Source organism: Bos indicus, chromosome 11 (genome assembly GCF_029378745.1).
Source record: "Bos indicus isolate NIAB-ARS_2022 breed Sahiwal x Tharparkar chromosome 11, NIAB-ARS_B.indTharparkar_mat_pri_1.0, whole genome shotgun sequence".
Taxonomy (NCBI): domain Eukaryota; kingdom Metazoa; phylum Chordata; class Mammalia; order Artiodactyla; family Bovidae; genus Bos; species Bos indicus.
The window spans coordinates 10,513,136-10,540,654 of NC_091770.1; the positions used below are offsets into that span (position 1 = coordinate 10,513,136).

At 46.6% G+C, this 27,519-nt stretch overlaps 1 protein-coding gene across 3 annotated transcripts in view; it reads right to left on the reverse strand.

Moving 5' to 3' along the window:
- Positions 1 to 27,519, reverse strand: part of TET3 (tet methylcytosine dioxygenase 3) — a 109,586-nt gene that overhangs the window by 41,677 nt on the left and 40,390 nt on the right. For 2 of the 3 annotated variants that reach the window (XM_070798423.1, XM_070798424.1), the window contains exon 3: positions 14,526 to 16,647. In XM_070798423.1, the coding sequence (XP_070654524.1) occupies positions 14,526 to 16,647 (2,122 nt within the window). The remainder of the gene's footprint in view (positions 1 to 14,525; positions 16,648 to 27,519) is intronic. The other variant, XM_070798425.1, reaches the window with a different exon arrangement.

The following is a 27,519-nucleotide window of genomic DNA, read 5'->3' on the forward strand; positions in this document are numbered from 1 at the left end:
GTTGATTCTATTTATTACTGTAACATACGCATGGTCTTCTGTCTGTCATTTTATGTTTTCCATGTTTCCTGGTTTTCTTGCCTATCTTTTAAAATAGATTTTGTGTTTTCCTTTACTTCCCCCTGCCCCACCAGTCTACAGTATGCTTTCAGTAACGCTAATAGTACTTTGGGAAAGAAAAGTCAGCACCCTTACACACTTTCTCATACGTCTTCCTCCAGTTTACCTCCTGCTTTTTGTTGGTATCGTTGTGAACATATTTCCCCCCTCTATTATAAAAGATATATTTAATATAAAACAAAGTTCAAATATAGTGTAAATAAAGACATCACCTTTTGTTTCAGAAAAACAATACGTTCAGTGTTCACTGCCAGCCCCTTCATACCACAGATCACACTTCCCTGATCTGCTACTTATTTGATTCACCTCCAAAAAATTTTGAGTTCTAACATGTTTGGAAATGTTTTTATGAAGCCTTTACACATGAATGGCAACTTTACTGGGCACAGAAGTCTTAAGTCAAACATTTAATTTCAATATCCCAAGAAATGGAATTCATACATCCAACAAAGAACTCATATCCAGAAAAAAGAACCCTTACTGATCAATAAGAAAAAGAAACACTACAGAGAAATGGGCAAATGGCTTGAACTTTACAAAAGAGGACATACATTAATCATGAGGGAAATGAAAATGAAAGGCACAATGAGATATGAGTAAACACCTACCACAGTGGCAGAAAGCCTATTGATACCATTTGCTGGTTTAGATGTGAAGTACTACTGGTAGGAGTTTAAACTACTACAATCACTTTGGAAAACAGACAGTACCTCCTAAAGCTGAACACATACAATTTCAGTCCTAGATATACACCCAACAATAGCATATAAGTGTATACCTGCATGTACCAAGGGATGTATATAAGAATGTCTTATAGCAGCATGACTCATAATAACCCCCAACTGGAAACAACCCAAAAGACTATCAACAATCTAATGGATTAATGGTGGTATATTCATAAAATGGAATACTATATAGCAATGAGCTGTTGCTACACACAAACAGATGAACCTCACAAACACTGAACAAAGCAAGCCAGAATATAAAAGCATACATACATATGAAGTTTAAGAACAGGCAAAACTGATCAATGTAGTTAGAAGAGTAAGTTACCTTAGGACAGGAGTCAGCAGACTTTTTATGTTAAGGGCCAGACGGCAAACATTCAAGGCTTTTGCAGGGCATGCAGTCTCTACAGCAACTATTCATTTTTGCTAATGTAGTGCAAAAGCTGGAGAAGGAAATGGCAACCCACTCCAGTGTTCTTGCCTAGAGAATCCTGTGGACAGAGGAGCCTGGTAGGCTGCTGTCCATAGGGTTGCACAGAGTCGTACACGACTGAAGCAACTTAGCATGCATGCATGCACTGGAGAAGGAAATGGCAACCCACTCCAGTATTCTTGCCTGGAGAATCTTGCCTCCAACCCTGGTCCTCCAGGGTTGGAGGAGCCTGGTGGGCTGCCGTCTATGGGGCTGCTCAGAGTCAGACACAACTGAAGCGACTTAGCAGCAGTGCAAAAGCAGCCACAGAAAGAACATAGCAAATGAGCATGACTGTGTTTCATTAAGACTTCACAGACATTGAAATCTGATCATATAATTTTCATGAGTCATGAAATACTATTCTTCTTTTGATTTTAAAAAACAATATAAAAACATTTTTTTAAAAAACCTGTTTTTAGCTCACAGCTGTAAGCCAGAATTGGTCTGTAGGCCAAAGTTTGATTTAGGGAGCCAGGTGTTAAGTGACTGCTGCTGCTGCTGCTGCTGCTGCTGCTAAGTCGCTTCAGTCGTGTCCGACTCTGTGCGACCCCATAGACGGCAGCCCACCAGGCTCCCCCGTCCCTGGGATTCTCCAGGCAGGAACACTGGAATGGGTTGTTAAGTGACTAGGGAAGGGTATACAGAGGTTTCTGATGTGATGGTAAAGTTCTGTTTCTTTAAAAAAAAAAAAAAACTGTTATTTATTTTTGGCTGCACCGGGTCTTCACTGCTTTGCGTGGGCTTTCCCTAGTTGCTGCGAGCGGGGGCTACTCTTCGTCGTGTGCGTGGGCTTCTCATTGCGGTGGCTTCTCTTGTGCAGCACAAGCTCTATACACTTGGGTTTCAGAAGTTGCAGCGCACACGGGCTCCGTAGTGTGGTGCACAGGCTTAGCTGCTCCAAGGCATGTGGGGTCGTTCCAGACCTGGGATCGAACCTGTGTTCCCTGCACTGGCAGGCGGATTCTTTATTACTGAGCCACCAGGGAAGCCCTCAACAGTATTTTTTTAAAAAGAATCTGGCTGCCAATACAGAAGATATGAGTTCTATCCTTGATCCGGGAAGATCTCCCATGCCTCGGAGCAACTAAGCCTGTGTACCTCAGCTACTGAGCCTGTGCTCTGGAGCCTGCAAGTGACAACTATTGAGCCCGAATGCAGCAACTTCTGAAGCCTGAGCACCCTAGAGCCCGTGCTCTGCAACGAGAAGCCACCAAAATGAGAAGCCTGCCCGTTGCAACTGGGAGTAGCCCCGCTCACTGCAACTAGAGAAAAGCCCTTGTTCGGCAACCAAGACCCAGCACAACCCAAAATAAACAAAATTATTTTAAAAAAAGAAAACCTTGCTGAGATTACTCCACTTTAAAAAATATATTTATATTTTTGGCTGCACTGGGTCTTAGCTGCTACACACGAGCTTTCTCTAGTTGCGTGAGTGGGGGCTACTCTGTGCTGCAGTGTGCAGCCTTCTCACTGCAGTGGTTTCTCCTGGAGCACAGGCTCTGGGCACACAGCCTTCAGCAATTGCAGCCTGCTGGCTCTAGGGTACGTGGACTTCCGCGGTTGTGGCTCACGGGCTCAGTTGCTCTGTGACATGTGGAATCTCCCCGGACAAGGAACTGAATCCATGTCCCCTGCCTTGGCAGGCAGATTATTATCCACTGCGCCACCAGGGAAATAATAAAGTTCTGTTTCTTGATCTTGATGTGGTTACACAAATGCATGCTTTTTGTAAAGCTGTATAGGCATTCCTCATTTTATTGTGCTTCACAGATACTGTTGTTTTTTTTTTTAAACAAACTGAAGCTTTCTTGCAAACTTAAGATGAGCAAGTCTATCAGTGCAATTTTTCCAACAGTATTTGCTTCCCTTTGAATTTTGGTAATTGTCACAACAGGTCAAACTTTTTCATTATTTTATATGTTACGGTAATCTGTGATCTTTGATGCCACTGTTTCAAAAAGATTACAACTCACTGAAGGCTCAGATGATGTTTAGCATTTTTATCAATAAAGTATTTTTAATTAAGGTATGTATATTATATATATATACATATATATATAATGCTATTACACCCCTAACAGACTACAGTATAGTGCAAACATAACTTTTATATGCCCTGGGAAACCAAAGATTCCATGGGACTCACTTTAATGTGATACTCACTTTATTCCAGTGGTCTGGAACCAAATCTGCAGTATCTCTGAGGTATGCTTAAGATTTATATATCTTCCTATATATGTTTCAATTAAGAGAATGTTTTCTCCCCCAAACTCCCCTCCCATCCAGGCTGCCACATAACATGGAGCAGAGTTCCACATGCTATACAGTAGATCCTTGTTGGTTATCCACTTTAAATATATTAATAGTAATGTGTACATGTCCATCTCCAACTTCCTAACTATCCCTCCCCCGCAACCCTGACAACCATAAGTTCATTCTCTAAGTCTGTGAGTCTCTATTTTTGTAAGTTCATTTGCATTATTTCTTTTTAGATTCCACATATAAGGGGTATTTCTCCCTCTCTATCTGACTTACTTCACTCAGTATGGCAATCTTTAGGTCCATCCATGTTTTTGTGAATGGTATTTCATCCTTTTAATGGCTGAGTAATATTCCACTGTATATATGTACCACATCTTTATCCATTCCTCTGTCAATGGACACTTACTTTGCTTCCATGTCTTTGCTGTTGTAAACAGTGCTGCAGTGAACACTGGGGTGCATGTATCCTTTTGGATCATGTTTTTCTCTGGATACATGCCCATGAATGGGATTACAGGGTCATTTAAAAAGTATATCTTTAAAAACCAAGTATGTATAACCAACTTAATTTTTGGTTAATTTATTAGTAGGAAATCCATCATCCTTGAAATTCATCTTGAAACTCATCTAGATTATTACTTGTTGATTTTTATTTATTTTCTTTCATTTCAAAAACATTTTCTATTTTATCTTTGACTCCTGCCTTTGTTCAATTTGTTCCATGATTTCGTTGGAAACAGCAGCAAATGTTCCCAATATTCCTGACAGAACTAGTCTGTGTAGAGAATCCCTTCCATCTCTCTTCTGTATCCCATATCTCCACTCTGATTCTGTTCATTTCTATTCTCTACTCTCACTTTGAGTGATCTTTCAAGCCTGTCCCTCTTCCTCACTGATTTGCTTTTTAACTCTGATTCTGCTTTTTGCCACTTCCAGTGTATTCTAAGTGCTTTGTGGAATGGCATGCTTCTTGCACAGTTTAATCCATTCCTCTTGTGACTTCCTTGTAATTTTAATCTAGAAGCTCATCTTTCATTTCTGGTTTCACAATGAACTTCCCTGAAGGTATAAATCAGTTTTCAAACTCTTATTTCCTCAAATAAGTCTTTATTTGAATATTATATTTAATCTTTCCACTTCCCCCTACAGAATCTGAATGGGTTACATATTGGATTTTTTACTTATTAATTAGTCATTCAGTGGAGGAAGTTTACCTCCTGGCATTCTCACCCTTGGCGCTACTGACACTTTACTAGATAATTCTTCATTGAGGGGCAGGAGGTGGGGGTGGCTGTTCTGTGCATTGTAGCATGTTTAACAGCATCCCTGGCCTCTGTCCGCTAGAGGCCAGTAGAACCACACTGGTTGTGATAACCAAACCTGTCCTCAGACATTGCCAGGTGTCCCCTGGGGTAAAAAGGAGGTAAAACACACTCAGTTGAAAGTCACCTGTCTAGACTCATTTGCCTAAAAGCAGAATGGGTAGAATCTCCTTATTCTTCTGTATTTACCTGGATACTAACTCAAATTCTTCCCTGAGAAACTAAGCTTGGAGAATTAGATGCTGCAGAGGTTTCAATTATTAGCTCAACAGTTCAGCAGCCCAGGAGGATCTGGATCTGGCTGTGAACAGCTGCAACTGGGAAATTGCACCTCTATGCGCTCTGTTCACTGGGGCCAATGCCTCTCAATCTGTATGTATGTCTGGGGGTGGAGGCTTGGGCCGTGCTCTGGTCTAATGCTAAGATTCTGGTTTATTTTCTCATATAGGACTGGACTGGTCACTCTGATCAAGTTAAGATAAAGTCCTATGGTCTGTTAGGTGGTTCAGCAAATATTTTTCTCTGCACAATGGCCTTTGTTTGGTGCTGCTTGCCCTGGGCTACAAGGCTGGCTCCTAAGATATGGTTCCTCAACTCTCCAGCCAACCATCCATCAGAAACTGGAATAGACTAGGAAATGGAGCCTATCTGCATTCCCAACTTCCTAAGTGCACGCCTTCAAGATGGGTGGTCTCCAGCCCATCCTTCCAAGCTGTGGAGTCCTTCTAACCCTCCACTCTTTTTTCCCCGACACTGGGAGTTGTATACACCTCGTGTCATCATTATTTCAATTCAAATTGATTATCAGCTGGCAGATAGCCCTTGGAATTCATAGTTTAAGACTGGGGCCATTTTCAGATGTCAGTTGATAAAATTTTCTCTTCTATTTTTGTTTGTCTTGGTTCCTTTCACCACATTTCAGAAAAGGAATATTTGACTACCTTGCTATTAAGTCATCATTTTTCCTTTTAGTGCCCAGCATAGTATTTCTTCCTTCTTCATACAGTTAAAGTGACAGGGCAAGGAAATGGCTCAACTCTTCTTAAAATAAAATCTCTTATGTCTCGCTTTGAGCAGTGAGAGAAATGATGTTTTTTCCCTAAAATACACAATGGAAAGCTCTGGGGTAGAGCTCAGGAGAGCAAAATCCAATTTTCAAGAATATGCTAGTTACGTGGCTCTGGGTGCGCTTTTTTTTTTTTCCCCCCTGTGCACTTAATTTTATTCTCAAAATAGAAAAATATGCTCTGCTCCACTTTTGCACAAGGCTGGGGAAAGACTGTCATGTATCCTTTGTGCTATCAGGAAGAGAGATTAAACACAAGAAACTACTCAGTACTACCTAACAGAAGAGTCCTTAAATTCTAAAAGAAGCTTCTACCTTCTCTACCCAACTCTACACAGAGATCAGGGCACCCACACTTTTCCACTGGGGAACCTCATAGCCATGTATAGACACAGGCACAGGCATTTCTTTTCTTTACAACACTGACAGACAGTTGATAACTAATGCATAGGTGTCAACGTCACACAAAGGTTTTATTGTACCCATCTTTTCCCAAGCAATCCTATGTAACGCTTCAGCTTCCTGATGTAATTTTAGTAGACATAAAGCCAAACACCTTAAGTTTATGGAACTAACTCCATTTGCATGAAAACCAGTAACTGCTAGAACGTTGCCTCCTGGTAATTAGAAATCCTCACAGGCAGATGGTTGGGCCCCATCCTGGATCAGGTGTGCCAGATGAACCTTTCTAAAACTAAAACCTCGGTCATCTGCCTGTGAATCCATGAGCAGCAAACTGGGCCTGCTGGTAGCAGACAGAAATGCTTCCATAACGATGGGCACACTCACTGATGATAAAGATTAAAGGTTAAGATCATGCCCAAATCTATCTGATGTCTTTGTAGAACTTAATATAGAGGTAAAAGTTGACCACAAAATACGTGGAGCACCACCATAAAATCAGCAGCAGTCTAGATGCTTTAGAAACATAACGTCCAGTTCCTGTTCTTAAGGAACCTGGGATCTGACTGAGAAGACGAGCGTGCACATTTAACAACAGACCATGGAAGACAAAGAAGAACCTGGCGTTAAATCCTGACCCATCTGCAGCAGGGATGCTGTTGGCTCTCCAAAACTATGTCTGTTCTAACCTATCCCCTCCTCAATTACACCTCCCACATCTCTTCCACTCTTCCCTCAGGGCCTCCTGGGTGAGATTCTCTGCCATGAAAGCTAGTATCCTCCGTTCTTGAGCTACATAGTCAGCCTGGTGAAATGTCTATAATTGTGACTTCAACTACCATCACTGGAAGCTGAAGAACTTCCAATTCACAGATCCAACGAAGTGCACCCCTGCTGGTCCCACAGACATCTCAAAGGCAGATGCCCAAACTTGCTTCCCTGCCAGTACGTCAGATCCTGGTGAACGGCTCCACCACCACCCAGTCATCCACCTGGAACCTCAGGAGTCATCTGTGACTGCTTCTTTACTTCTACATTCAACAGGTCACTGAACCAGTTAATTCTCCTTATTCTTTCTTTTATCCACCCCTTCTCTTCCTCCCTCCTACTCAATGTCAGTCTTACTTTGAAAGTGAAAGTGAAGTCGCTCAGTCATTTGCGACCCTATGGACTGTAGCCTACAACGCTCCGCCGTCCGTGGGATTTTCCAGGCAAGAGTACTGGAGTGGATTGCCATTTCCTTCTCCAGAGGATCTTCCCAACCCAGGGATCGAACCTGGGTCTCCCACATTGTAGGCAGATGCTTTACCATCTGAGCCACCAGGGAAGTCCCATTCTTACTTTAGGCACACATTATTTCTTGCCTGGGCTTGCAAACTGGTTTCTCTGCCTTTGGTATCATCCCCTCTTCCCCTGAAACTCTCCTCTCCAGCCACACCCAATCTTTCGCCTAACACACCAGTCATACCAGAACTACTTGTATTTCTCCATGCTTTCTCATCTCCATATCTTCATGTGGTTTTTCATCTCTATAATCTTTATGTCCCTCTGCCCAGAACACTCTACCTTCTCCCTATTAATCTACTAAACTTCTACGTATCCTTTAAAACTCAGATAAGACAAAACTTCATCCAGAAGTTCTTTCTGAGTCCCTCCGACCCACCATACAGTCAGATCCCCCACTATATACTGGTATGCTGCTGCTGCTAAGTCACATCAGTCGTGTCCGACTCTGTGCGACCCCATAGACGGAAGCCCAGCAGGCTCCCCCGTCCCTGGGATTCTCCAGGCAAGAACACTGGAGTGGGTTGCCATTTCCTTCTGCAATGCATGAAACTGAAAAGTGAAAGTGAAGTCGCTCAGTCATGTCCGATTCTTAGTGACTCTTAGCGACTCTGCAGCCTATAAGGCTCCTCCGTCCATGGGATTTTCCAGGCAAGAGTATTGGAGTGGGTTGCAAGTGCCTTCTCCAATATACTGGTATACAAATACTCTATTGCCAAAAAAAAAGAGAAAGTGAAAGACCCCATGGCTCCTCTGTCCATGGAATTCTCCAAGCAAGAATACTGGAGGGGGTTGCCATTTCCTTCTCCAGGGGATCTTCCTTACCCAGTGATTGAACCCAGGTTTCCCACATTGCAGGCAGATTCTTTACTATCTGAACCACCAGGGAAGACCTTTAAAAGAGAGGAAGTTCTTTTTCCTATCAAACTTCATACAAAGAAGGAAACTATTCTCATAAACCCATAGGAAATCCGGACTTCCCTAGTAGTCCAATGGTTGGGAATCTGCCTTGCAATACAGGAGACACGAGCTCACTCCCTGGTTGGGGGGCTAAGACGCCACAAGCTGCAGAGCCACTAAGACCTCGAACTGCATGAGCGCATGCGCCACAGCTCTAGCGTCTGTGCGCCGCAAGGAAAGCTCCCACACGAAGCAACGAAGATTCCCCTGTGCCGCAGCTGAGACCTGATGCAGCAAAAAACTTACAGGAAATAGACTTCACTGTAGACAGAGATAAGTTTCTGTGTCTCCCATTCAAAACTGTGGTTCACCTGAAGTCACCCCGCGATCAGCCACATCTGCTGGACAACATTCCCCCCTCATCCAAACTTCTACCATGTTCCAGGCAAAGCAGAAGCTTTCCTTTTTATTTATTTATCTGTGGCTGTGCTGGGTCTTCACTGCCTTGCAGGCTTTTCTCTAGTTGCTGCGAGCAGGGGCTGCTCTCCAGCTGTGGCACGCGGACATGTCATTGAGGTGGTTTCTCTCGTTGCAGAGCACGGGCTCTAGGGTTCCCAGGCTCTTGAGTTGTGGTACACGGGCTTAGTTGCTCTGGGCATGTGAGATCTCCCCAGACCAGGGATCGAACCTGTATCTCAGGCATCAGCAAGTGGACTCTTTACCACTAAGCCACCAGGGAAGCCAAGGAGATGTTTTTCTTGTATTGATCTTTGGCTATTACTTTAGTGCAAGATGATCAACTGAACAAAACACAGCATTCCTATGAAAACAACCTCTAACATCTGTCTCAACTTCCTGCTTTCACTGTCATTATATGTCCCCAGCTACCTGTGGACTGCTCCTTGCAGACAGCAGGACAGATGTGGAAGCTGACATGGACCTGTCTCCTTATCTATAAAACGATGAGCAGATAACCTCCAAGAATGCTTTCCCCACAAAAACATCATCTGGACGCATTCCCTTGTCCTGGGAAGGTCCCCATTTCTGAGAACAGATAAAATACATAAAGGGCCTAGCCAACAGTCACTGCAGTGCACCATCGTGCCTCTGACAGGAGTGTCACAGGAAGGTGCAGTGGTGGTTAGAAGAGTCTCCGGTGTGTGCTCCCAAATACTACAAATGCATCAATACTCTCTTCTCCCAGTATTTCAATACAAAACTTCAATTTGGGTCATGTTTTCCCAAGTCTGTAGATATCATACTACCTTTTGGAGTAAAGCATCTCCTTTCAGGTCTTTTAAATTTATTTTTTTTTGAAGCCCCAACAGGTACCTTTAAATGCAATATTTCAAGATTCAGAGAACAAGTAGAGATGAATCCCAGCCACGCCTTCAGAAAACCTGTAATCTCCATACAAGTGCAAAGCGATGCTCTTGGTGCTTGGCTTACTGGTTACCTAGTGGTGCCCATATTGGCCAAAGATGCTTATTTAGCAAAAATCACCACTGAGCTTGAACATTAGGTTTCTTTTGCTATGCTCTAAGACCTTTTCGTGTTTTTATAAAGTTGTTCCCATACGTAAATTGTCTGTTATGAGAGCTTAATGACATCTCCAAATTTCACTGGCACTTCTACAGAAAATGCTTCCTGCAATCTGCATCTTTCTACATACCACTGTTGAGAGGCTGAGTTTCTGGAATATGAGATGGTTCCCACCTGACATTAATTTCAGAGTGAACAAGCTTCATTCCTAACCCTTGTCCCAGGCTTCAGTTCACAGAGATAAATTTCGCCACACCAGCTGAATTCTGCCAAACCACCTGTCCAGACTTTAACAAAAACCTCAGCACCTCCAGAAACTGTTTCCAAGTGACTCCTTCCTTCTTCGGCCCTCTCCATTTCCAACACCACTATTTTAGTTGGCCTTATTTCCCAGTGACACAATTTTAATCACAGTAATCACAGAGGTCCGGCTGCCTAGGTTCAAATCTTACTTCCACCGTGCTAGCTCTTTGACTTGGAAAAGTCATTGAATCTGATTTTGCAAGAAAGCAGGAAACATCAAGAAACGAAAACACATCATTATGATGGAACTACTGATAGTATCTGTCTCATGCAGATGTTATAGAGGATGAAATGAGGCAGTGCCTGCACAGCAGCGCTTGGCACAGTGCCTGGAAGAGAGCGAGCTTTTCCTCTACTACTTTATTGCTGCTGCTGTAGTTCTTATTGTTATTCTCAACAGCTTCCTAACTGGTCTCCTGCCACAGGGTTATCACTCTTCACCAATCCATCTTCTGGGCCACTTCTATAGGGGGAGGCATTTTCAAAAATATTTCTTGGTTATAAAATACATATTTCATTACAGAAAAGTCAGAAAACATAATGAGAGAAAAGCCCCCCCCAGTCTGACCAGAAGTGACTTTGAGGGCCCCTTATTTCCCAGCATTTGGGGGAGACTTGTTCTGATCGTAGGCATTGGGGGCCCCTCCCTTTCTCTCTCCATGTTTGTAGATATCTGATCTGTCTTCCTTGTGTTTAGGGCCTTATTTGCTGTTTCTCCTCCTCCAGGGAAGGAAATATTCTTATATGGGGCTGAGGACATAGTTGATTCATAATAAATATTTTAATTGTGGAATTCAATGATACAGATATTGGGATGAGATATCATGTTTGGTCAAACTGATTTTTTTAAACTTGAATTTTAATCCCACTGTTGATGTATTTCTTCCTAGACTTTTCTCTATTTTTTAAAAAATATTTATTTATTTGGCTGTGCCGGGTGTTAGCTGTGACATGCAGGATCTTTAGTAGCAGCACATGGGATCTAGTTCCCTGACCAGGGATTGAACCCAGGCCCCTTGCATTGGGAACATGGAATTTTAGCCATTGGATCTCCAGGGAAGTCCCCTCTATTCTTGTTTTAACCCTAGGTGAGCTGATCATTTAAATATTCTTTGTATCTGCTGTTTTCATTGTTAGCATTTTCCCACAAATTAACATTTAACAACACAAGGTGGGTTTGGTTCTAATTGTTTGTTTAGCATTAGATAGCATACAAATAGAGAAGGCGATGGCACCCCACTCCAGTACTCTTGCCTGGAAAATCCCTTGGGCGCAGGAGCCTGGTGGGCTGCAGTCCACAGGGTCCCTAAGAGTCGGACATGACTGAGTGACTTCACTTTCACTTTTCAGTTTCATGCAGTGGAGAAGGAAATGGCAACCCACTCCAGTGTTCTTGCCTGGAGAATCCCAGGGACGGGGGAGCCTGGTGGGCTGCCGTCTATGGGGTCGCACAGAGTTGGACACGACTGAAGCGACTTAGCAGCAGCAGCAGCAGCAGCATACAAATATTTTATCTGTATTGCATGTAAATAAAATACAAACTGGAGCAACAAAGAACCAGTGCTGGTGCTCCCCTTACCTCCTGCCCACTGCCCCTGCCACCCCCCAACCCTGCCTGGCAACAGGCTGCCACCACTACCACATTGGATTTCTCTGACGCTAACTCTACTGCCCCTGCTTTCGCTCGGGAGCTCCAAGCTGAATCTTGTCCTATCCACTTGGGGGCTCCTCTGGCCTAAGAAATGCAGCAGCACCCTGAGGGTGCTGCTTAACCAAGCTCACGAACTCCTCGGGCGAGGGTGGCTGCCTTCTCACGTTGCCCCACCTATGTTCACTACAGTCTTCAAAACCCAGCTCCGAACAGTAGCTTCCTAAGCAAAGCACTGCCCCCATGATGACAACCAAGCCTGGTGTTTCAGAGCACTATGGCAGTGCAACCACTTCCATATAACAGCACAGGCACTGGGCACATACCTGCGGACTGGGCAACCGGGTATTTCATTGTTTACATTGTCTCTTTAAGCAAACCACGATGTCCTTAGAAGGTAAACCATTTCTCTTACATTTTATCATATTGGTCACTAGGACTGGGTTAGGTAAACAATAACTGACTAATCAACAAAGTAACAGCCAACACTTTTCTCCTTCATAATATTTATGTTTTTACATCCTTTTCTTGCTTTTTTGCACTTGATAGGATTGATAATAGCTAAGCACTCTTACAGTGCTTCTTACATGCTAGACACAGTCCTAAGTGCTTTACCTGTATTAACTAATTTAATGTTCAGATAAACCCTGGTGACCGGGCACTGCTATCCCCTTCATTTTAGGCATGCGGGAGTGATGGGATTAAAGTTCAAGTTTAAAAAAATTAGTTTGACCAAACATAGTATTTCATCCCAATATTTGTATCATTGAATTCCACAATTAAATATTTATCATGGATCAACTATGTCCTCAGTCCTATATAAGACTATTTCCTTCCATGGAGGAGGAGAAACAGCAAAAGAAGCCCTAAACACAAGGAAGACAGGCCAGACATCTACAAACATGAAGAGCGAAAGGGGGCCCCCCAAGTCCTATGATCAGAACAAGTCTCCCCCAAATGCTGGGAAATAAGGGGCCCTCAAAGTCACATCATTATTAGACCCAATAACGCAGAGGGTGGGCCCTCAGTGGAAACCACAATCTCAGAGCACGTTTGTGAGCCTTTGGCAGGATGCTGCACATCTGTTCACCCCTGGATGGAAGCACTGAGGCCAACTTTTCCTTGTTCTCCAAGAGATTCTTTGTTGCCAGCCCCACTCACTGTCTTATACCCCAGGAGTCTGGGATAGCTGGAGCAGGCAGGGCAGCCCAGCTTCTCCTTATCAACTGGGATACAATAGGCCAACAAATCACACAACTGACCAAACATTGTAGTGTATTTAAACAAGCAGAGAAGACAGGCTTCTCGTAAGATCTATTAGTGTATCATAAAATCACAACAATTCAACATGCTCATCATCAGCATCAATGCGTTTTTTGGCCAACATCTGAAACATGCACATCTTTTACGAATGCTCAGTAAGTAGCAGAGATCCACCTTCTAGAGTGGACCTGGAGTTTCCTGAGGCATCCATGACCTCCCTCGAGACAGCGAAGTCCCCAGAACAGCCTTCCAGAGGCCCGGTGCCCTGCTTCTCTTCCAGAAGGCAAGGCTCAGAAACAGACTCAATTCCTCAGTGCTCTTATCCACACCAGGGCTTCAACCATCATCTGAAATTAACTATACCCAAATGTATAACTCAGGGCCCAATCTACAGTCTCTCTGCCCTTCAACTCAGGCTGTCCAAACAGAACTCGCCGCTTCTTCGTGCATTCTCAGTGCTCACTCCCACCGAGTCAGAGACCTGAGCTGTCCACATCCCCACAGCCCCCTCCTCAGAGGCCAGTAGTTCTGCGGCCTCTCCCTACCTACTGTTTCAGTTCAGGCCCAGCTCACAATAATACCTTTCTTACAGGCTCCCCCACCCATCTTTCCTCCCCACAAGCCGGAATAGTCTTTCAGAAGCACAAGCTGATGATTGGTGCTTTAAAACCCTCAGGAGCTCATTACATATTATCAGTAAGATCAAGCCAAACTCCCAAGCGTGGCTCCCTGGGCCCTGCATGCAAGACCTGGTCCCTGCCTGCTTCTCAAGCCGCCTTTCATTCATCTCCACACAGACTCCTCCCCTTTTGCTTTCCAGGCCAAGAGCCATCAAAACAGGCCCTACCTTGTCACGGCCACCAAGCTGTTGCCCAAGCTATTCCCTCTTCTCAGCACATCTTCCTTCCACCGGACAGCCCTGCAGGCCTCAGCACAAGGACGGCCTCCCACAGGAAGGCTTCCACGATGCCCTCACCTCAATCTGTATGACAAAGCACCACCACTGACACACGATATGCCACACAGCATCACCATCAGTTTCCTTCAACATCTTCTCCACTAGCCTGCGAGCTCACTTCTGTGTCCGCAGGGCCCAGTGTGGTGGCCGGCACACAGCAAATGTTTCCCAAATCCAAGTCGGAGCCTAGAAATCCAAGCCCACCAGGCCTCATCCCCTTGCCCCTCATCCCTGACAGCCTGAAGGACTTACCCACACAATCACAGGTGGGGAACTCGGCCTGGGCTCTCTTGGCGGGTGTGTCCAGCAGACTCTTGGTGGGTGTGTCCAGGTACTTAAGAGGTGACTCCAGGAAGCCACTGAGGGTGGGTGTGAGTGGGTTCTCAGCCTTGGTGGGTGTGGCCTCCTGGCCTCCCTCCTCTGAATGGAAGCAGGTGGTTGAGAGCACAGTCACAGCCCCTGAAGATTCGATCTTGATTTGCTTGGGAGAGCGGGTAGCAAAAGGGCTCTCGGGGGCTGGGAGACAAGTTGGCTGGTTCTCAGGGTCCTGAATGGGCACAGACGGGGGGCCAGGAAGCCCAAAGCTATCCCCAAATTCAGCCTCAAACTGCCGGATGAGCTCTTCCAGCTTGTCATCAGCAGGGGGAAGAGGGCCAGTGGAGCCTGGCTGCAGGGCTGCCACGGGGCTGGGAGACCTCATTTCCTGAGTAGGGGCCAGCAGGCTGTCCCCGGAGGGACTAGGTGCAAATAGCGCAAGAGAAGGTTCTGGGGGCAGGGGGACAACAGAGCCCTGTGAGGTGGGGACGGGGGCAGGTGGGTGAGCCTGCACATCCTCAGAGGCTGGGGGCCTCAGCCCTTCCAGGATGATCTGCCGCAGAGGCGGGAAGAGGGGCTGCGCTTCTCGTGGCCTGGACTTCTTGATGTGAACAGGCTTCCGGACACCGGGCTTGATCCCAGGGCCAGCTCTGTCGGCTCCCAAGGGACCTCCAGCTGGTGTCAGGGGCTTCTTCTTCTTCTCCTTGGGTGGTCTGTCGGAAGGCCGAGGGGCAGGTGAGCTGGGTGGCGCCCACCAGCCAGGAGCAGGAAGCTCTGAGGGTGGCGGGCGGGAGGCATCGTGGGCCTGTTCCAGGAAGAGACTGCGCTTATGGTGGAGGTGCTGCTGCAGGGCCGTCTGGGCCTTCTGGTGGGTGTCAGGCTCCGAGGACGGTGTGGGCGCCTCCCTCTGGAGAACAGGGGACGGGGAGGAAGAGGGCACCTCGACCTTGACCTTGGGCTTGGTGGGCAGGGCCTCGGGCCGCTTGAATACTGACTGGATGTAATCGCTGGCACTGCCCAACAACTGCTCCAGTTCAGCCATAGGGTCAGGGCTTGGGCGAGGCATGGGCCACGAGCTCTGGGGAGTTGCCGGTGGGGTGTCGGTGCCCCAGGCTTCAGGAAACTCTGTTCTCGGAGTTGCTGCAGGGAAGGCAGGGCCGTCAGGAGCAAAGGATGGGTGCTCTTCAGGAGGGACCACAGGCCACGAGGGAGCCCCGAGGTAGGACTGGGGAGATCTGAAAGGGGCAGGAGGAGACAAGGCCTCGGGAAGGGGGCAAGAAGCCTGGGAGGTGGCGTGAGAAGGTTGGGGGAGGGCAGAGGAGAGTTGTGTGAGGGCCTCAATGGCAATGGCAGTCTGCAGGCTGATGTTCTTCTCCTTGGCGATGCTCAGGGCGCTCTGGGACAGGGGCAGGCCCTCCAGAGGAGGCATCTGGGGGACCTCGGAGTTGAGAAGTGGCCCGGTGACTGGCGCCGGGAGGCCAGCGTCACCAGAAGGCAGAGTCCCTGGGAGCCTAGGCCGCTCCTCCCCTCCCTCCACGACCACAGACTTGATCTTCCCCTCCAGCCACTCGAGGTAGTCAGGGCACTCTGGGCCATCGCAGTTGCAGTTGGGTGGTTTCATGCCATGCCGAGCGAGGGCCAGGGCCGTCTGCAGTGTGTCCAGGTCTTCACTGCTGGCGGAGCAGCTCTCGGGCCCTGGCCTGGGTCCCCTGCTGTTGTCCCCAGCCTCACGACTCATCTCACGGTTGAAGGTTTCATAGAGCCGGGTGCTAAGGGCTCCGTAAGAGGACACAGCCTCGGCCACGGCCGAAAAGGCCACCAGGTCGTGGGCATCTTCCAGGCGAGCGGTGTGAGCTGGTCCTGGGGCCGTGTCCCAGTCGGGCTTCTGGTCTGCTTGCCAAGGACTCCCGGTGCCCAGTAGACTGGGTCCAGCAGGTTCTCTAGCACCATTGACTGGCGCCCCTGAGGCGCTTAGCTGCCGTGAGTCCCCATGGTACACTGGCCCTGAGTCCATCTGACCTGGAACAGGTCCATCAACTGGGCTGAGCTCTGAGCCTGTCTGAAGAGAGAGAGAGGGGAGGAGGAAGAAGAGGGAAAAAGATGAGCCACGATTCATGAAAAGCACTGTCCTGTGCCACACCAGTGAGAGGCACACCTAGCCCGCTTTCCTTGCCCACTCTCCCTGTCTCTGACAGAGCCTGAGCCTCAGTGCGTCGCCCCACACCTCCTCTCCCAGCAGGCTGCACCCCAGAAGCGGATCTCTAAGAGAGCCTAACGTGGACATCTGAATGCTGCTCAGATCCTTTCTGGGTCTCATACTGATCACACCGATGAAAGGCCCCAGAAACCAAGCATCTGTTGAGGACACACGTAAAGGTCTTCAACGATGACCAAAGTGACGCCAGAACCTTTGCCTTCTGCCAGGAGGAGAAGAAAGCTAACTAAGCAGCCATGTAACAATGCGCCAGCAGGGCAAAGTGTGTGTGTGATGGGCAGGGGACGAGCACCTCTGACTAACAAATTCAGCCTGGACAAGGGGCCAACATGGCTTCTCGTGGGAAGGAATCCATGGTTCTTTTCTTGGCCTTTTACTGTCCTTACTCAAGCCCAGGCTGAGCGCAGGTGGCAGACAGGACGACCTTCCTAGCCCCGCCCCAGGCCTGAGGAAGCTCTGATCATCCCATACAGCCTGTGTTTAGCCCCACACTGAGCCATTCATGCCTATGAAAAGCGAGTTCTTGCTGGAAAGAAGATCTAAGCTTCTGCCCAATCCCAGGAACCAGCATTATTCAGCTGATGTCCACCCGAAGGACACCGAAGGGGGAGAACACAAGAGGAAGTGGGCTGGGGCTCCACTCCAGCAAGTCAAAGGTAATGCAGAGAGTCAGAAGTGAGTCTGCATGAATTCATCCCACTGGAAGGGAAAGCTCTTCCTTACAGTAGAATGCGAATAAAACATAGAAAAGGCTAGAAAAGGATATAGAGACTCATCAGTGGAGGCTACGAATAGCAGATGAAGGCTTGGCAAAACATCTCTCTAAAAATGACTTAGTTACAATAGCAACTTAGAAATCTAGCGGACACCACTTTTACCAAATGATCAAAGTCATCACCATACTTGGACAAACCAACATCATGTGCCTCTTGATACACTACACTGAGGAGAAGGATGTAAGACTCACACAGACCCGCAACCAGAACATATAACCTAAACGTAATCATGCGGAAACATCAGATGAATCGAGACCACACGGCAGGCTAGAAAGCATCTGGGTTGTTCTCTCCAAAAAGTTTCAAAGACAAGAAAAGCAAACACCTCTCCCAGCAAAATGCATGATCACGGACTGGGGAAAAACAGCTATGAAGTACATGACTGAGGCCACGGATGAAATTTGAATATGAATGTGGATACGAACATATCATAGCAATCTCTGTGTTCCTGACATGATTATACTATGATTGTGTAAAAGAATGTCCTTGTCCTTAGAACACATACACACTGAAGTATTTAGGGACAAATGGTATCTCCAATTTAATCTCAAATGGCTCAGAAAAAAAGTACATGCATATATTAAAATATCACACATAGACAAAACGATAAAGCAAATAAGACAAAATGTAAACAATTTGGGTATATGGGAGTCCCAGGTACTCTTCTTTAATCTTTTCTGTAAGTTTTAAAATTCTATCAAAATAAAAAGTTAAACAAATCAGTCCCTCAGGTAGAACATAAAGTATATTGAGCAGATGTTAAATGATACGAGTCCTTAGATGGTCAAAACAGCGCCATCATGGGCTCCAAAGCAGAGGTGGGAAGCTGGGCTTGAGACTGGCCTTTGGGAGGTGAGCAGAAGACCCAGCCCAATGGTTCCCACCTCATTCTCGTCACTTGCCCAATTCTGGCCACAAAGGACCTTCATGCTTTTCTAATATGCTTTTCTGAGCTTTGCACATGCAGTTCTAATTCCCAGCCTCTCTGAGGTCTCTAGCTTCTTCTTCAAGCATCAGCTCGGTGTCACCTCTTTGACCTGGCTGGCAGACTGACCAGTGCTCCCTTCCTGAGGTTCCCACAGTAACTTATACATGCTTCTATTGGCACTTACCACACAACAAGGAGCTGCCTCCCCCAACTAGATGGTAGTTCCTTCAAGCCAAGAGCCAAATCTTAATAACTTCCATGCCTCCTGCCTAGTCCCCCATACACACCCACAGGCCACGGGATACATCAGCCTCTCCCTGACGAAGACAGTCTTTCAGAACTAGGAACTAGGAACAAATACCTTTCCTCTAGAAATGCGGCTGAACACCCAGTTCTCCCCTCCTTCCTACTTTAAACCCTACACTCCTGTGGCTGCAAAGGCTACAGAATTTGAAGTGGTCAAATTTTACCATGTTTACCTATAAAAGACAGAAGAAGTATGTACAACCAAGAAGAAACACGAGAGATTAGCATGGATTTACAGAAACAGTGTCAGGAAGACTAATGCTGTATGAGCAGAGGCTTCTCCAAAATAGTCAAAACAACTAAAAGGATTTTTATAAGTTACTCTGGGTGTGTGAAGAAGAAGAACAAGTTAGAGTTAGGCCCACTCTCGTGCCTATGAATTCCCAGGGAAGGAAAATACTCTTTGGACCGAAAAGAAAAGGAAGACTAGATATAGATAAGAGTAAAGTGAAGTAAAGATAGGTGGGAGACTTTAAGAACCTCTAAATTTCAGTTTTCCCAGCCAAGGGAGCCCACTGACACACTCTTGACACCTGCCAGTGATCCTAGAAGAAACTTGCCATCAGGAGAAGGTGCCAACAGGTGAGCAAAGAGCAAGTGTCATCCCCAACTTTCAGTACACTGGGTGAGATCAGTCCAGGTCAGAGTCCTGAGTGGGTAACTGAAGGGACCTCAAAGAGTCAGGTTCAAGGACAGCCATCAGCCCATCTACACCCACGTAATCAGTGCCTTATTTTACATGGTCACTGGACCAGGAGGTGAGGAGGTCACAGGTCACAAACGCAAGGGCTGCAGGTCAAATCTGCCACAGATCTATTTTGTTTGGTTTTTGTTTGGGGGAAAAAAAATCAAATTTCAGATATTCTTGAAGGCCCACACTCCTGTCTGGCAACTCTGTCTACAACTGAGCACAGACTACTTCTCCAGCTCACGACCAGCCGCATTATTCACATCGCCTCCTTTAAACCAAGGCCAGGAGTCAGGGATTATTTATTAACTGCTCAAATTAATTAGCACTTCATTCATTTGTGTTATTTGCCAGGGCCCTGGGTTTGTGAATCAGGCTGCAGACATCCAAGTTCCACGAGGTTGGCTGTGATCCCTCTTGAGGGCCAGCTTCAGGAAATGATGGGCTGGATGGGCTGGCTCACTAACAACTGAATAACCATACCCAGAGTACAAGTCGGGGATGGGGGGTGGTCTTCCGTGGTCTGCCACAGGGCTCTGTCCTCAGAACTGCCCTGGCCAACATATTAATTAATAATGATAGTGAAGGCACACTTATTAAATAGACAAGTGACAGGAATGGGACAAACGGTCAACAGGCAGGAGAGAAAAAGATCTAACAGGTAAACAAGGTCCTGAAACACACCCGTGCAGGTCAAAGACAGCCACAGTACAGGGCAGTGGCGCACGTGAAAACATCTTAGTAACCGGGAGGGGGAGAGGTCTACTGATTCCCTATACTCGATGTGATGTGATTTGGCAACTTCAAAAGGTCTTATCACTCAAGGTTTCTCCAAACTTCTTCACTATTGATACAACAGACAGTAAGAAACACCTTTTACACTGTGATCCATTAGGTTCTTGTATACATATGACAAGTTTACAGAACAGGATTTCCCCTTACTAGATACACAAAGCCCTCCCTCCCTCTTCCTTGCAGGTTGATTTCACAGTCCACTAGCCTATCTGCAGGTGGATACACACATAGGACCTGCCTGGAACAGGACCCACAGCACAGACAGCAACAGCCCAGCTGTGCCTGCGCAGTGAGGGGGCACAGAGGAAGGGCAAGCAGCACAGCTCAACACCACTCGAGAAACAGGTCCCTTCTGGTTCTGAAGAAGACGAAACTCAAGAAGATCTTTAAACATCTGAGGGCCTACCATTTGGGAATAAACTTTAACTCGTTTCGAGTGGCCCTAAGAGGTGGAATCAGAAAACAGGGAAAGCTTGAGAAAGAAGACTTCGGCTCAATTTAGGAAAAAGTTTTAACACGGAGAGATACTTCAATAAAAAAATGCACTGAATCCTGTCCCCCAAACAAGCAGGGGGTACTGGAAAGGACACCGAGCTGTTACTTGACGATTACTAGCAAGACACAGAGGACAATGTGGGAGGAGGATGGAGGTCCCTTCAAAGTCCCAGCTAGACATGCCCTAACCCTAAAGCCCTCCACACTTTCTCCCTTATTTCTCATTCCTCTCTGGGCTGTGGCAAGCACTGCTCTGAGGATGCTCCTTAAAGTTTGGCCTCCAGCTGCTTCCAGCCCCTGGAACATGCTACAGGCCCACTGAGAGCAGCCTCTCTCAAAAGGACCAAACTCCGTGTCCCTCCTCCCAAAGCTCTGTCCCCAACTCCTATTCTCCCAAGTGGTCCCGACCCAGACATCACCCACGTTCTTCCAATGTGCCAGCCACCAGGTCCACACAATTCTAAACACGAATGTCTCTCTACTCTATCTCCTCCCTCTCCCTTCCTCCCCTCCTAGCTGGGGTCTTGCGTGTGCACACTTTTTAACTGTCCAACTTGAGAGTAGCTCCCTAGTCCCCGCCACTGCCCCCCATCTTTTCTCCACTCTGCAGTCTGCTATTGATCACACCCCTCTCTCAAGACTCTTCCTCACACCTCACCCTTGCTCAACCTTCAGAACTCAAGTGTGCCATCTGTACACACCCAGTGCTGCGGGGGGCGGGGGACAGATTTTATTCTCCAAAGATGGCCATCACAACCCCTCCACCCACACGCACCTCTCCCATGGAGAAGTGGGGTCTGTGTTCCCTCCCCTTGAATTGGGGTGAGTCTCTGACAGTGGTGGGAGCGCCACTGTCATGTTTTACAAATCTATCATAAAAGACAATACAGCTTCTTTCTGGTTCTCCGGGACACCCACGCTTGGCACCCGCTGCCGGGCTGTGAAATGCAGCCTGTCTGGAAAGGCCACATGCAGGTGTTCTGGACTTTTCTGGCCGAGGTTCCAGCCAAGAGTGGGCATCAACGTGCCAAGTCAGTGAGTGAAGGAGCCCTGCGAGAATTCCAGCCCTGTATCGAGTTACCTCTAGCTTTTGAGACCTCCCAGCTGAGGCCCCAACGTCAAAGAGCAGAGACCAGCTACCTACCCCTGCTGTTTCCTTCCTGACTTCCAGGCCCAAGACTCCATGAGCATAATGTTAATAAAACGATTCCTGCTGCATGCCACTTAATTCTGGGGTGGTTTCTTACCCTACAACGGACTGGACTACGTATTTCAGGAGCATCAAGAAGTTTATAAGCAAAAGGCAGGAGACAGACCCACAAACAAACAAATGCCCTCGTGCACTGGTGCCACGAGGACCATTTCTCCGGGACCTGGGGCACGGGAGCCGCTTCTCTCTGGGAAGTAGACATGTCTATCAAGAAAGGTTTCCTCTTGAAGAGACCTTTGGGACGAGACTCAGAAGATGGGCAGGTGTTTTTGAGGAGGGGAAGGAGGGAGATGGAGGGACTCTCATGTGCAAAGGCACAGAGCCATGAGAAGGCCCGGCGGGCGAGCAGCTGGGCATATCTTGAGCGCGAAGCACAGGGAGGCATACATAGTGTGGCTCACATCATGGGCACACAGGAGCAGATTCACATTTCAGGAGGGGCACTCAGATGATCCCACAGAGCACTGACTGCAGACGGAGTCGAAGGCTGGTGACCCAAAGGCCAGTTAGGAGACATGCTGCTGTCCAGATCGGGGATGATGAGGGCCTGAACTAAGACAACAGCAGAGAGATGGGAACGAAGCGTGATTATGGAAGCAAGTGGTTAGAGGAAGGCTGAGACAAGGAACAGAATCAGCCCCTCGTGATAAAATCAGTCCTGCCCAACACAGGTCGGAGCCAGATCGTACACATGGCCACCTGGTGCAGATCTTTTTCTAAGAGACAGGGACCGATTACCCCATAAAAACTCCAAGGGGACACAGCTTCCACCATAGCTTCAGAATCTGACAGAGTGCTCAGTATGTGTTCAAAATAGTCAGCTGCTTCTTCCTTCCTCCCAGGACCTGGCTGGTACAAGTCTCTTCAGCCTCGACTCTGAGACGGCCTGCGGGGTCTCCGGGCACTCTGGGACCCTCCCCTGTTAGGGCACCTGTCACAGTGCATGCACACAGAGGTCCGCAAAGCTGCCAAAGCCATCGGCTCCTGAACAGCCTGACCCGCCTCTCCATCTGCTTCCAAGGAGGGCCCCCCGAAGGTCTTGGTACTGCCCTTCTCAGAGCCACCTTCCAGGCACAGAACACAACCCTGCCCTCACGGGGACCCACATACCCAGACTAACCAGGTCTCTTCCCTGCTTTCACTAGAAAAACTCTGGCCCATCCCACTTGGTCTGGATAGGCCAGGGGTATGTGCTCCCCTCACCAGGCGGTGGGCAGCAGGGGGTTGTTACTGAAAGACAGGCAGAATAAATGCCCTTCTCAGAGCCAAGAGACCTAACCCGTCACCTACTTAAGGAACGGCTGACGTGTATGTATTAGCATCGTCACCTGCAGTTGCCACTCTCACGTGCAGAGGACGCCAGGTCTTCCTCCAGGGCCCAGGAAACTCACTCAGAATTCGGCCCTGTGCCCTGCTTACTCAGGACTTCCAAGGCCCAACAGCCCTCCTCCTCTAAAGCCTTCGCCTTGCTCCCTCCCAGAGCTGGCCCCTCAGACATCTGCAAGCATCCAACAACAGACTGACCCCCAACCCCACCACAGGGGCTCCAGAGCCCCCCAGATACCAGGCAAGGCTGCAGAAACATGCAACACCACCCCCAGACATCCCTTTTCATCCATGTCACAATGAAAGGTGTGGAAATGGCATCAGGTTTTCCAAGTCTTTCCCAACTCTCAGAATATCAACACATGAAAGCAGATCAGCAATCCTCCATTAAAGGGAAATGGAAGGAAGGCTGGAAGACAAAAACCATTACTGTGAGAGACCAAAGTCCTCACTGGCTGTCTTTCTCAGGGCTTCTGGAAAAGGAGACATTAGAAGAGCCAAGAGTCCTGGGGGCTGTCCTGTAGTCCAGCAGTTATACACCATGTTGGAAGAAACATGTCCAAGAAGGTGTTTTGAGCCAGGATGGATAAGCCTGTAGGCAGGTTCCACAAAGGCCAGCAAGTCCTAACCCCACACTTTCCCAACTGCCTACACTACCAACTCAGCTCCTCTGCTCCTCCAGCAGCTATTCGACAGCTGCTTTCTAGCTGCATCCTTTTCCCCAGTCCTAGGGTTCAGCAGCCACCTCCATGTAAAACCAGTTCTTTCCTTCCCCCATATGGACGGCCCCACTCCCTCTAGTAGCACAGGGGTTGCATTCATGACATGTTCTGTCTAGAGTTGATCGGCTGGTCACCTCTCTAGAGAATTCTCCCCTCCTGGGATCTATTGATGACACAAATTTATAAGTAGGGAAAGAGACTTTCAGGGAAACCCTTTCAGAGGATGTACACATTTGCCTCTCTTTGTAGGAGTGAATGGTGTGTGTATGTGGGTACACTGGCTAACCCAGTCCCTTGACTTCATGCTCCACGTCCAAGTTCTCTATGTAGACAGCAAATCTCAGAGGGTTATACCTAACTTCCAGAAACTCACTGGACAGTGTAAAAATGAGTGTCCCTGTGTGTGGTGCTGGGAGGTACCGTTTCTTGTGGTTACTATGTACATACCAATAATATAGTTTAAAGTCTAACTTTTTTCCTATTACGAAATGAACAGATACAGCAAATCTCTCAAAGGTTGGGGTGATGCTCAGGAAGAAGCTGAAACAAGGCCTGATCCCTTGAGGTCATCGTATCTGGCAGAAGCACAGCACCTTGATTATTCATGCCTCCTGATCGAATAGTAATTAATGTGGTTTGGGGGAAGAAAGGAAAACAAGAGGAGTGACTAGGAGAAGTCTCTACGTAATAATGATGAAATATTCTTATGACAGGCCAAGTATCATGCTCACCACTGCACACTCATTAACCTCCTCCAATCATCATAAACTCCTAGAAGGCAGAGGCTCACCGGCACAGATGAGGGCACGGTACCACACAGCAACCCAAAAGAGCACAGACATTTTTAAAAACTCCTAAACTCTTATATAGAAGAGGAAAAGGCAGAAGCAGTGACAGATTTTCTCTTCTCAGGCTCTAAAACCACTGCAGATGGTGACTGCAGCCATGAAACTAGTAAATGATTGCTTTTTGGAAGGAAAGCTATGACAAACCTACAGCTCACAGAGGTCCGTACAGTCAAAGCTATGATCTTTCCTGTAGTCACGTACGGATATGAGAGATAGACCATAAAGAAGGCAGAGTGCTGAAGAATTGATGCTTTCGAATTGTGGTGTTGGAGAAGACTCTTGAGAGTCTCTTAGACAGCAAGATCTAACCAGTTAATCCTAAAGGAAATCAACCCTGAATACTCATTAGAAGGACTGATAAAAAAGCTGAAGCTCCCATACTTTCTGGCCACCAGACGCGAAGAACTGACTCACTGGAAAAGACCCTGATGCTGGTAAAGATTGAGGGCAGAAAGAGAAGGGGGCAACAGAGGACGAGATGGTTGGATGGCATCACTGATTCAATGGACAAGAATTTGAGCAGACTCGGGAAATGGTGAGGGTCTGGGAGGGCTGGGGTGCTGCAGTCCATGGGGTCACAAAGAATGGGACACAGTTTAGTGGCTGAATAACAACAACAACAACAAACTCAAGGGTTTCCCAGGTGGTTCCATGGTAAAGAATTTACCTGTAAATGCAGGAGACTCAGCTTTAATCCCTAGGTCAGGAAGATCCCCTGGAGGAGGAAATAGCAACCCACTCCAGTATTCTTGCCTGGAGAATCCCATGAAAAGAGGAGCCTGGTGGGCTAGTCCACGAGGTCGCAGAGTCAGACATGACTGAGTGACTCAGCCTGAGCACTAGCAAACTCACATTAAGGAAATGCAAACAAAATAAATAAAACAACAGAAGAAATTCTTAAATTATATGTTTTAAATTTTAAAATTACAAAGATTTTCCCTGAAGCATTAATAGTAAAAAGTTATAAATAACTTAAGTGACCCAACAATAAGGGAATGATTTTTAAATGTTTCTTTTTATGAAGAGAATGGGGAATGAACATAAGTAAAAAATATTCAACTTCAGTAGTAAACAGAAATATAAGACTGCTGTGAGAGTCTATTTTATAACCATGTTGAAGAATTTAAGAGCAAGAATGTTTAGTTAAAATCTTACTCCCACCGCTTACTAGTTGTGTGGTCTTGAATACATTAATTAACCTCTCTGTTTCTCATTTTTTAATCTGGGCTTCCCTGATAGCTCAGTTGGTAAAGAATTCACCTGCGATGCAGGAGACCCCAGTTTGATTCCTGGGTCGGGAATATCCCTGGAGAAGGGAAAAGCTACCCACTCCAGTATATTCTGGCCTGGAGAATTCCATGGACTGTACAGTCCACGGGGTCACAAAGAGTCAGACACGACTGAGCGACTTTCACTTCACTTCACTTCAATCTGTCTACCTGAGGTTAAAAGTTGACCTCCCTATGCCTGGATTAATAACAGTACCTAACTCCACAGGGTGGCCATGAGGATTAAACAAACTAACATACGAAGAACACTGACAACAGTACCAGGTACATAGTGAGCACCAGGAAAGGGTATTTTAATTTGATACCAAGTGCTGGTGAGGTTTAGCAGGAACTTTTTTCTTATGATCCACTGTTAGAGAGCAAAACAACTATTTTGGAAAGGTCGGTGGTACCATCTATTAATGTTAAATAAACAGGCACGTACCCTATGATTCTATACTCTACTCCTAGGGAAACACTGCACACGTGCCTCAGGAAATGTGTACGCAAACGTTCACAGCAGCATTACTCGTAATTATGGTAATCGTCTAAGGGCTCACCAACCACAGAATGGACAACGGAATATTACACAGCAGTGCAAATGAATGAGTCACAGGAACATGAATGAATCTCAGAGACTACACCGAGTAAGGTAAAAAAAAAAAAAAAAAAAAAAGGCAAGCCTCGAAAGACTATATATAGTCTATCAACTCTAAAAAGCTTAAAGAAAAAAAGGATATGTCAATGTATTGTCTAAGAATACAAATATATGTAATCAAAACTATTTTAAAAAGCAAGGGGATGATAAACACGAAAGTCAAGGTAGTGGTTGCCTCTGGAGGTGAAGAGGGGGAGGGTCGGGAGAATACCAGATAGTCTCAGTGAGGTTAGCAACATCCTAGCTCTTAATGCAGGCAGGGAGTTTACATGTGTTTGTTATTACGCTTTATATGTTTAACATATACAAAACACTAAGGGTGTTTCAAATAAGACATCAGAAAAACTAACATATAATATTTCATCAGCAGATATGCCTACCTAAAGTGATAAAGAATAAAAACACATTATTAATAAAACCACTGGGAAATGTCTTCAATGAAAAAATGAAACTGAAGAATGTACTTATAAATGGACACTTTCTGAGGGTTTTTATGACAGGGGAAGTGTTGACACTATTTGAAGTGGAAAAAAATAGGATTGGAATTACTGTTTAATTTAAGAATCCAATTCTATTAACAATGCACATCTGTGCACACACAAAACAGCAAAGGGAAATCTGCAGAAATGCAAACAGTGCTCATCGCTGGGTAGGTATGGGTATATTCTCTGGTTCACAAGCTCCAGAATTTATTAT